Genomic DNA, 11816 nt, shown 5'->3' with positions numbered 1-11816 from the left:
AGCTGTAGATAAATCTGCGCTATTCCTCCCCCCTCACTCACACGCGCACGCACACACACACACTGGGCGCACTCACCACCACCACATAACGCGCACAGCGATACGAAAGACAAGTTTTTTTGGGGGGGAGTGGGGGGCTGTGCTCGGAGCGGTCTCAAAGGGATCAAAATGTCAGACAACACCGGGGATCGCGGTCTCCTCTTTCCGCCTCGCTCGTCCCTCTTCACCGGGCTAAATATAAATACCAAAATCCCAATGAGTGGAAATGCGCTCGTTTAACGCGCTCAGCGTCGCTCCGACAGCGTGGTCCTCATTGTTGACGCGCACAACACACGACCCCCGCGCCTCAGAGAAAAGCAAGCCGCACTAACAGAGTCTCGAGGGGCGACCGGCCATTAAAACAAGTGCAACAGCTTCGCAGAGGCGAGGTGGTGGAACGCCAGCTTTCATTAAGTCATCCCAGCGTCATGTTGCTCTGTGAAGCCCTGCGTGTGATAAGTGCAGCTGTTGTTATTGTTGCCTTTGTAGTGCGAGAGGGGAGGAATATAGTTGGAGAGCTCGGGAGAGGACCACAGTGCCACTGACCGGCCGAAAGACGAGGCCGACCGAAGCCTCTGCCTCTCATGTCACCTCACGAAAATACTTCTCTTTTTTTCAGTTTAATGTTGTAAATGTTCCTTGCATTGCTTTTGTAGTTGTTTTTTCTTTTACTTTTCCTGAACCTCAAAATAGAATAACAATTATGTGAGCACTGATAATTAAACATATTTATATTTATATTTTATCTATATATCTATATAATTGTTTTAAATAGTACTTGTTTCGTGATTTCATGTGAGCATTAAAATTCAGACACAGTCTGTGTGGACAGATTTGACCTCTGCTCCACCTGAAAGTGAGCCGCACCAACAGGACTCCAGGAACACACCACCTCCAGATGAGCTTCACTTCAATGGGACGTTGATGTGGGGTGCAAAGCAGAATGTTAAGATGCAGGAAGTAAAGTTTTTTAGGTTGAGTTGCAAGTGTGCCTTTTTTTGCCATGGTATGTGTGTGTGAGAATTAAAATCTGTCATTATATACATTTTTGTAATAGAAATACAAAATATAATTAATTATAAAAATGTTGCACCTGTTTCAGTGAAATTCTCTAGGTACGGTTGTTGCTATCCCGAGACACATCAGAGTCTCAGAAAGGTGAACTAAAAAGGGAAAGTTGCACTAGAAAGGAGTGAAATAATCTCACTAAATTGGCATCTATGTTGACATGTTATAAATTAACATTCAAGGAAGTGCACAGTATATAAATACCACAACAAACAGAACAGTGAGAGTGAACAGAACCAACGGTGATTTATTATCTGCAGAAGACTAAAACACCATCGTGTTCGACCACAGAGCGGAGTGGAACGTTATTGTCTGGAAGTGGAACTGTCGAGGAAAGTGGAGAAAGTCCTTCCTGTTCCACGTGTCGATGCGGAAAAACGCGTCTCAGTCTCATCCATCAGGACGTTTCGGGACGTTTTTCATCAGTGTGTTTCCCCCACAAACGCACTGTTTTTCTTAAGTGGATGGGGTCTGAGCTGCACACTCCTCTTCCTCAGCATCTTTCTCCTCGGTGTCCCGCTCTTCAACCGACACCGGCTCGGCGCTGGCCGTGAGTGCCAACACCCTGAGGACGAGCCGCTCGAGGACCAAATCGGCAGTGCTGGTGAGAGAGTGCTGAAAAGACGGGGGAACAGAGCGACACAACACAAGGTGAGACACACGAGTACGTCGAGACAGACCGGAGGAAAGTCTGTTGAATTCATTTGCACACTGGGGGAATGTCGTCGCTGAAGATTTGCTTTGGAAACGCCTGTGTTAAGCTGACGAGAGAGGGTGACTATGTTGAACAAGCTGGAGATATTTATTGTTTAATGAGTTATTAATGCCAACTTCGCCTGCTCAGTAATGGAGAAGGATGCTGCATCACACTTTGATTGAAAAACAAAAAACTAATTTTAATGGAGAAAAGCAAATGAAAAAGCACTGTATTGGAGGAGTATTTGGTCATTATGTCTTCATTAGGTATTTGTGTTCCACTACTCCCTCAGAGCAGACTAAATCAGTTCTCTTAATCCTGCTGCAATTTCCTCTGGTGGACAGTAGAGGTCAGCAACTACTTGACGCTTCAAGTCCCTCCTTATTAGAAATAATACCTTTTCTCCAGTTCAAGAGCATGCTTTGTGTTTGACTGAGTAAGCAGACGATCTATCTATCATGGTAATAAGCAGAACAACCGGCCCTGATGTAACACGGCTTCCTGCAACACACCTGTAAGATGTGAAGCCCCTTCAGCGTGAGGACAGCCAGCTCTCTCAGCCCGTCCCCGGTCAAGTCCAAGTAGATGATGGACAGCAGAGGACTCTTGAAGCTCCGCCTCCACTGCAACTGAAACTGTTCGTCTTGTCCTTTCCCTGCCGGCTGGAATTTGTAACAAAGAAGTTCCTGCATGGGCGAGAAAGGCAGACGACATGGTCATCGGTCGGGCAGACCGAAAAATGAAGACAAAAGGGTTCATCTTTCATCGTTATTATCATGTAATGCTGTTGTAGGCATTGCGTCTACAATATTGGTAAAATGGGTTATGCATTGTTATGTATGTGTTGAAAACTTATTACGTATGTATCCTAAGCCTAAGCCAAAGAGCTCCATTGTTGTTCAAAAACTATTAAAAAACATCACAGACAAACACTGTCCTGCTGCCTCAAATACTCAATAGAGCACCAAATGTGTATTATTCCACCGCTGAAAATAGTCCCTGACAATTTTCTTCCCATTGGAAAACCACACTGACCAGCAGTTTTAGGGAAATTATTGCGCCTTTCTAAAAGAGATTTATTTAATTTAAAGGTTCATGTCCTCAGTTGGAGCTGGGGAAGTTGGAAAGGTGAAGGACTAAGGCTTTGTTAGTATTGATCTTTTCATGGGAATTATTGACAATAAAATTGACAAGTTCACAACTTTGCACTGTTAGCGCCACCAACTGCCATGTTGAGAGCCGTGTGGAGGCAATAGTAATGCTTCTGAATTTCGAATTTAGCTTAAAGTACTATTAATAAAGTCTATTAATAATGGGAGCTCTGACCTGCCCATATGTTCCCAACAGCACCTCCTTCTGCCCGTCAAAATCCAGGTCAATGACCAGAGCGCAGAGCACTGCGTCCCACTGGTCGCTCTCTGAGAGGCACACCGAGTGAGACAAGCCTCGCTCCTGAACATCTCTGAGAAAACACACACACACACACACACACACACAAATCACACACTGTTCTGAGACATTTTATCAACCACAGAAATAATGTCTACGTGAAAATGCACAAAGCCAAGCGATGACTCCACTGATATCTTCAGAAAGTATTCTGACCTGTAGACAACTGCCATCTCTATGGTACTGGTTACCAGAAGATTGTAGCCTTCCATTTCCACACCTGAATAAAAGCAAAAGACATGGACACCATTACATTTTTTGCCAGACTTAAATATCCACCGTGACGGACAGGGATGCTGGAGAATTTAAAACAGGCCGCTAACGTACTTTTCTCTCCGCTGGGCTGGTCGGGCTCGGTTGGGCAGCTCAGAGGGAACAGCAGCACCGAAGAGATCGGACTGTCAAACTGGAAGCGCCAGCTCTGCAAAACCTCTGAGAAAAAGAAAGAAAAAACAGATCATACATCCAACACACCAAGCAACAGTCCTGCAGTATCAGGATTACCACATCTTGTAGGCATTTAATACAGAACAAAGACAAAATTCCCCCATCCTCCCCAAAAAGGAATTTAGGACCAGTTTCCATACTTTTACGTACTATTTGAAAAGTCCACAATGCAGCCACACAGGTGAAATAATTACTGTGAAATCACTCCCTATTTACTTTGCACTTTTCTCAGCATGTTCATTAACTTCTGCTAGGAATCCCACAATGCAATGCCTCCCCATTTCATAATGATAATAATAATAATGAATTTAATTTATATAGCTCTTTTCAAGGTACTCAAATACACTTTACATAACATATTTAAAACATCCTAAAACCTATACAATAAAATTAACTAAAATTACAATAAATACAAAATGTGCAACTGTGACACAGGTTATAATAATAATGTTAGTGATAAGATGATGGCTGAATGCTCACAGCTCTCAGGGTCCTGGTATTGCAGGTATGCTAGTTCACTGTGTGACGACCCGGGCTGTGACAACTGATGATTGTCACACTGACGACGGCTGAGCAACGTTTATTAACCAATAGCCACGCCCGTTTGAGGGTGAAGCAGAGCCTCTCATTATTCAGACTTTGGACTGGTTGTCCCCTCTGCTAGCCTTGTAGTCACATTGTTTAAATATCATACTGTACATTTTCTACATTGGCCGCATAAAGCATTTGTAGAAGTTCATCGATGAGTGAAAGCACATTTGTGTTAATTTAGGGTTTTATTTACTAACTGATGGAGGCTTTGCAGACATTTTGCCACGGGTTTGTTGACACCTTCCTAGTTCTATTTCACAAAGTTGGTGATATCACTCCTGATACCTCAGATCTGAGACGTGAGCGATATTTAGATGAGTGTGGGAGCAGCCATCCTTCTGAATGACATTGCTCCGACTCTCCTGTTAGGGTGGACACATTGGAAGTGGTAAAGTCCAGTGGCCCTACTTAGTTTTCCTAGCATAGCTCTGCAGAGGTCTAAGCAGCCCCAATTTTAAAGGAGTCATGCGATAGAGCTGAACCTCCATTATACTGTGTGTGGGTCTCCCTCACCTGGTCCTGTCTGGTTGACCAGCGCCAGTCCAACGCAGCCATTCTGACAGCCAAACGCAGAGAGTCGCCGTCCACCGGCGATGCTCAACATGTCCAACCATAGCACACTGCGTGGAGGGATTGGAGACACGGCCAATGCACACAGGCGGTTACGGATCTTACATACATTTAGCTCAGCAAACGTTGACGTATTTATATGAATCACTCATGCTGGTGATTTGAGACTTCCGTTGTCTTTATCCTCTTTGTTTTGTCTCAAGAACATCAACTGGTTTCTCTTTTCATATTGCTGTCGCCCTCTTTTGATGCGTTCATCACAAGCTGTGACACCGTGCGAGTCTGTGTTTGAGTCTTCATGGCTAAATGTTGTCCTGGAGACACCGACTGGAGGAGGAAACCACCACAGAGGTTTACCAGGAGTCCGTCTGTCTGTGGACAGATTTTGCCACCACGATAGAGGTTATTATTGAAGTCACAAAGCTTTACAGGCGTGTTGCTGAGATCCAAATTGAAGGTTGAGTTTGAAGACGAGTGTGCTCCGAGCAAGGGGGATTTACCCATTTTGGGGTTTTAACTTTAACATTCTCTTCTAAATCTTTTTTAAAGTCGAGAGTTGAGGAAAGAGTAGATTGCATTCAGCAGGAAAGTCATGAGGCCGATTAACACAAATTAATATAGAGCGACTTGTGGTCTCAATCACCCAGTTACTTACCACACAAAGTCAAACAACAACCCCCCCCCCCCCACACACCCCACCCACACACCCCCCACACCCCCCAAACATAACATCCGGACCACACCTATCTTTCGAGCTCGGCCTTCATTTCGATCTCAACTACACACCTGTAAGGTTTTGTGGCTGCATCGTGCACGACCTGTCAGACCGACCTGTGCCCAAAACCTCCCAGTGGTGTTCTCCAGCCGGTGTCGTCAGGAGCACATGTTGCCACGGTGACTCACACACAGACTCACAGGTACTACTACTGTACAGAGCTGACAGAAGCAGAGGGACCTCAGACTAACTTGCTAGGCAGTTGCTGTAGTTCAGGGAAGAGTCTCTCCACCGGCTGCTCTTCAAACTGGTGGAGGGAGGCGTTCTGTTGGGAACAGGAGAGTCAGGCTGAGTGGCGGTCCGACGCCGCGTGATCAATCAAAGTGATATGCAAAACTCATTACCCGCCTCGTTTCATCACTTTGGCTGAGAAAACCACGAAAAAAAGCCTTCCTGTTGCTTTTTTTTCATCCCTTTGAAAGAACAATGACTCTTGATGTTGCTTCCAAGGTTCAACTTTTAAGCCACTTAAAGGGAATATCCACATTCCTATAATCCATCTATTGAAGAAGATCATTTGATGTGACCGAAAGCTTTAGCTTCCAAATTTAAGTAAGAATGTTGTGACAAATTATTCTTGTGTGTCTTGTGCTCTGTTACGCTTTAATTGAGAAGACAATTCTGGTGGAGTGGTCTTTTGGTATATTTAGTTTTAAAAATACATAAACAAAACGTTGGATTAATAATAATATTAAATTTCCACTCATCTCCACAGGATACATTGTTCAATTTTTATAAATGTATTTAAAAGGGCATAATAAAATATGCTATGATAAAAAAAAAAAATATATATATATATATATATATATATATATATATATATATAAATAAAAAGAGTCAAATTAACTACATTATCTGCTTTAGGTGTCAAAAAATGAATAATACACACACATGAGAACATATACTCATAAACACACACTTTTCTACATAAATAAACAATTAAAGAGAAAGAAAAAGATGTAATCTACATTTTCAAGTTTTCACACACACATACACACACCTCCTTGTACAGGTGGATCCTCTGGTCGTGCCCGCTGAGCAGAAACACCGTCTCTCTGTCTGCGTCGTCACACTGCACTCTGTCAGAGAGGAAAAGGCCGCTGACATTCACGGTCCAGATGCACCCTGTCATGTTTTCTTTCTGTCAGACGCCGTACAGATGCTGCTGACTGACAACGAGGCGACCTTATTGACACTAAATCACATAAAAGCCTAGTGGAAGCCGCGTATTAGGTGAGACGAGGTAAAATGATGGATTACCGTTGTGAAATCAGTTCAGTGTGGTAATAAAAGTGCACAGTATCAGTGAGGCACGGCACTAATAATATATAAAGAGTGAGAAAATTATATAAATACTCAAAGCCGTATGCTTATATGAGTGTGAATATTTATACGAATGGAAAATGTTGTGTTGTTTAAGGCCTGCTTAAATCTATTATAACCAATAATCACAATGTTCTGCTGATGTAGAAAAGAGTATGTGTTAAAGAAAACATTGTACCTTTTATGTATATCATATTATTGAGTCTAAAGAAACCCAACTGTAAATTGACACATGTTTTATAATCATAGCGGGACACTGATTGGACTGTGAACATTTACTATATTTACAGGAGGACAGATTGCCGATCAGAGCAACGTCTGAAACCTGGTTTGTAGCAGAGTCTTCCCTTTGCTCTGTTGTGAAGAAAAAACCCTGCTCCAAGCTGGTTTGGCCTGCAGTGGTAGCAGCAGTTGCCATGCCAACTGAGGTGTGAACTGGAGCTCTCTTTGTGAGACTGAAAAGCCAGGATGAGCCCCCCCGAGGTAAACTGCTAAATGCCTCTGCATATTTAGGGGTTCACAGTGCATCACGACCCTCTGCAGCAGCAGACTTACTCTGTGTGGTAGAGATGGAAGGGCGTGAACTGCAACTCCAGATTTAGGCAGCTCTCTGTTCAGAGACACGCACGTCAGCATATTCAGAAGCAAACATACCAACTACAGAAATAAATGTGCCTGTAAAATACATAGATATGGCTGTGATATAAATCCTGAAATTACTAAATGAGTCAATATAGTTAAACAAATCAATTTGATTTATCCCAGCAGACTTTGATTACCTTATGGCCACATTTATTTCTCAGCTCTTTTTATTTCCGTCTGCTGGTTTTCTGACAGATTCAGACCAACGCACCATCACACAAATTAGCTGGCTAATGGGGGGACGGAAGGGGGGGCTGCAGCTCAGTAGGTAGACTGGGTTGGCGGGTTCGTCCCCCGGCACCTGCTATCCGCATATTGTAGTGTTTCACAGCAGCCCACTGCTCATAAATGTTTAGGATGGGTTCAATGGAAAAAAAAAGTATGTATATGTTCTAAGAAAATACAATTTGGGGACATAAGTGTGGCATTAGAAAAAAAAGTCCACTGAAATAAAGAAAAGTAGTTTTAAAAAAGCATCCTTTTTTTAAATGAAAACATGTGTATTTATTGATAAAACAATATTGCTCTACTTATTTATATTATAATATACAGTATATTGGTTTATTTCATTAGCATTTATCTGTCTATACATCCATCCATCCACCCATCCATCCATTTATCTATCTATCTATCCATCCATCCATCTATCTATCTATCTAATATTGACTCAAGCAGCGTGCCATGCTGCGTCACTCACGTGCGATGGACTCCAGGTTGAACTCTGAGCCAGGCTCGTAGTCACAGTAGATATTGAGGAACGGCGTGGCCTTGTCACCAGAGTCCTGCAGGAGTTCAGCCGTTATTGACAACCCTGATAGCAAAGAATGGACACGCTATGACTCGTACACCTTGACATGCAAATGTACCTTTACGAATGTGATGCCCACCACCAGGCCTCTTTTGGGAGGAGACTTGTTAAAGGCATCGATTGACACGATCTCTGCATCAACTAGATAAAGACACCATCAACCATCAACCATCAACCAACGGGTACAGAGAACAACTCAGCTGCAACACAAGTGTCAGGACTAAAGTACTCAGAGGTACAAAATCAGCATTATGGATAGGAAATCTGATCACTATACTAAAAAATTCAAACACTGATACGGCCATGGCTTGTTGGTTTACTGAGATTATTTGAGGCAGAAAATGCATTTTATCTGAAATTTGCTATCTTTCATACTACCACCTGTAATAGCGAATGGATAAAGGGAAAATAAATGTGTGATAATTATTTATTAATTAATCCAAGAATTGTAATACAATCCAGATAAATTGTTCTTTGTCTTTTTAATTTACATGTAGTTACTGTATTTGTGAAGAAGCCAACAGCTACCATGAGTCATATTTCTTTTTAAGTATACAAATTGTCTACTTAATGAACTTCACATTAACTTTTCTTCAGGTCATGTGGAATACGTTTGGCCATAGTTCAGGACCAGAAAGGAGGACGGGAGCTGTCACTTTTCAGCACATCTGGAAAAAGAAACTTGACATTATTGTGCTCCCTGCAGCAGAGGAAGGAGCCCCACTGCAACGTCAGCAGTGAACATGACCACAGGCTCTGATGGATTATCTGGTCTGGAGTCAAACGTTGCTGTACAGGTTATGTGATCTATTTTTGTCCACAAAATGAACAGGGCGGACCTGGATCTCATTGTCATTATGTTAACTCATACAAACACTTTTACTTATAGTAGTACAATGGCTTTAACCATAATGGCTTTTCTTCTTACAATTAGTCTGCCATGTAGTTAGGGCTGGCTCAGGTTTGCCCTAGTCCAGCCCTAGATATGCTGCTATAGGCTTATAGGCTGCTGGAATCTGGATCATGGTCTATGCCTACTACTCATTATTTATAATGTATGTCATATTCATTGAATGTGTTGTAACTCTGTAACGCTGTTCATCTGTACACATGACATCTATTTCTTCTGTCCATCCGGGGAGAGGGATCCTCCTCTGTTGCTCTCCTGAAGGTTTCTTCCCTTTTTTCCCTGTGAAAGGGTTTCTTCTATTATTTTGGGAGTTTTTCCTGATCCGATGTGAGGTCCTGGGACAGGGATGTGTACAGATTGTAAAGCCCTCTGAGGCAAATTTCTAATTTGTGATATTGAGCTATATAAAATAATCAGAATTGAATTGAATGTAAGCCAATATATGTGCAGTGGTGGAAGGTGGTAATCAGATATTTTATTTAAGTTAAAGTAGACATATAAATAGAACAAATATGCCCTAAATGATCTGAAATAAAAGTGATCGATGTACTGTACTGTTAAGCTATGATATATTATATTATTAATGCATTATTGTGTGGGTAGCATTTACATGTAACTGTTGGCTTGAGGGGGAGCTATTAAACCATTTCATATGTTTAACCTATAATAACAAACACAAAAAGTGTATAAGCTCATCAGAAGTTCACTATGTCAAATATTAAAGAGCAAAGTAGTTGTAGATGTGAGATAAATGCAGTGCATTAAAGAGCCCAACAATTCCATCTGACATGTGGAGAACAAGTATCGACTAGCATCGAATGGATAGACCCGGGAGAAGGGGGGGGGGTTCCCCGGTAAGTACCTGGGATGTAGGTGAACTGAACCTCCTTGGCCACAGGTCGGATCTTCTGCTGCAGCTCCTGGTATCTGAAACACACCACCTTCCCTTTGAGGGTGGCCGCCAACAGCTCCTGCTCCCCGGCCTGACACAGCCCGTAAATGTTGCTCTGCGACGGGAACCGGCTGAAGCTGTCCTCCGCGAAGGGATACGACTCTCGGAGCATCCTGCAGGAAGAGACGGAGACCCCAAATGTGTTCAGAAACGTCACGAATTGAGATTGTTCATGGTCGTTTTTGAGTCTGCTGAAGCCAAACGAGAAATAGGGACTGCTGCTCGTTTATTTCAAAACACGGGTTAGTTAACACTTAACGTAACGCTCGTCCATCCGTTACAACGAAGTCTGTTTCATTTTAACGAAAAAAATGCAATGCATATTGCTAAATGATTATTCGGGTTGTCGTGAAGCAAAACATCCGGGTTGGGAAGAGGTGCGTTCAAGGATATTGGATATATAGCATTTAGTGCTCCTAAACGATCCAGCGAAGAGGGAAATAAGGCTGTTTGCTGGAAAAAGCTAAATTATCCATTCTCTATTATCTTAATCACTTAAATGTTGTTTTCCCAATTGTGTTTACTTTGTCCTGTGGATGTCTTAATTCTGTTAAATCAAGGGAGCTACGTTTCTATAAACGTAGCTCCTTTCTGTTTGATTTATCTATTTTTATTCAATTTGAGTTATTATATCATCCCCCCGATTACAAAGTGAATTATGCTCATCATTTTAAAAATGTCAGAATTCATCAACTTAAACGACTAACTACGGACTATGTGTTGCCTTATTACGCACAGATTTGAGGCTCTGAAAGGTAACGTGTTTTTTTTCTAATTCATGTTGTAAATCGATGACTGACTCGAGGCATCACATTCGTCATGCTGCCACCCTCCGGTACTGTTTGTGTATTACATCCAAAAATCAGACATGTGAGTGTTCCATTTCAGGGGGGGATATCTAGCACTTTCTTTTACTCCACTACATTTCTTTGACACCTTTAAATACCATTTACTTCTACACCCAGATTCATAATACAAAATAAAATCAACGAATACATTTAGATGGATCATTATCGATAAAGACAGGACGTTATTGATCCCTTGCGGAAATTCACAAGCTACCCTACCACATACATAAAGAACTAAGCCCAATATTTACCAGCTGACCATTAAAGTAATGTACACATTAATGCACCAATAATCATATGCCGGTGATATCGTATACTTTATATTATATTAAAGTTTATTTTGGTGTCAATATTTGTGTACTTCTTTTGTGCATATCCCACATTTTAAATGCAGACATTTTATTCACATTAAAGACGGTTAATGACATTTGTCCACCAGATGTCAGTGAACACTCACCGTCAAGTTGCTGAAAGCTGTCTGTTGCCCGGCTGCTGTTTTCTACAAAGGCTATGGAGAGAGAGAGAGAAAAAGCCCTCCCCCCTTTTTATAAAGAAGTAGACAAAGATAATTACACACTTTTATTTCACTTTCCAATATCACTACCTTCCTCTCATCTGTTAGGCTTTCTCCTTCTATTAGGTCAATTAGTCATATTGTGTCACAGAGGGTTTGGGGTGTAGCTCATGCTCTATTAAA

General features: G+C 41.9%; 1 protein-coding gene across 2 annotated transcripts; it reads right to left on the bottom strand.

Annotated features, from left to right (window-relative positions):
- Nucleotides 1-1328: 1328 nt before the first annotated feature.
- kptn (kaptin (actin binding protein)) lies at nucleotides 1329-10643 on the bottom strand. Of its 2 annotated transcripts, XM_034550901.1 has the most exons (12): nucleotides 10182-10643; nucleotides 8468-8550; nucleotides 8299-8383; nucleotides 7515-7569; nucleotides 6637-6715; nucleotides 5828-5901; nucleotides 4805-4911; nucleotides 3581-3685; nucleotides 3410-3473; nucleotides 3131-3266; nucleotides 2317-2490; nucleotides 1329-1722 (listed from the first exon to the last, which is right to left on the bottom strand). In XM_034550901.1, the coding sequence occupies exons 1-12, from the start codon at nucleotides 10381-10383 to the stop codon at nucleotides 1564-1566; spliced, it is 1323 nt and encodes a 440-aa protein (XP_034406792.1). In that variant the 5' UTR covers nucleotides 10384-10643; the 3' UTR covers nucleotides 1329-1563. The 2 variants fall into 2 exon arrangements, with proteins under 2 accessions (XP_034406792.1, XP_034406793.1); XM_034550902.1 differs by lacking the exon at nucleotides 8468-8550 and having other exon boundaries at nucleotides 8299-8412.
- Between the last annotated feature and the right edge of the window lie 1173 nt (nucleotides 10644-11816).

Source organism: Cyclopterus lumpus, chromosome 14 (genome assembly GCF_009769545.1).
Source record: "Cyclopterus lumpus isolate fCycLum1 chromosome 14, fCycLum1.pri, whole genome shotgun sequence".
NCBI classification, from domain to species: Eukaryota; Metazoa; Chordata; class Actinopteri; order Perciformes; family Cyclopteridae; genus Cyclopterus; species Cyclopterus lumpus.
This window is presented reverse-complemented; position numbering and strand designations above follow the sequence as displayed.

Bases quoted from the DNA above. Each gene is read 5' to 3' on its own strand.
- kptn (XM_034550901.1), bottom strand. From the start codon at position 10,383: ATGCTCCGAGAGTCGTATCCCTTCGCGGAGGACAGCTTCAGCCGGTTC. The intron at 3,474-3,580 runs GTACGTTAGCGG...GCTTTTATTCAG, and splicing joins CCAGCCCAGCGGAGAGAAAA to GTGTGGAAATGGAAGGCTAC. The intron at 1,723-2,316 runs GTGTGTTGCAGG...CCGTCTTTTCAG, and splicing joins AGGGGCTTCACATCTTACAG to CACTCTCTCACCAGCACTGC.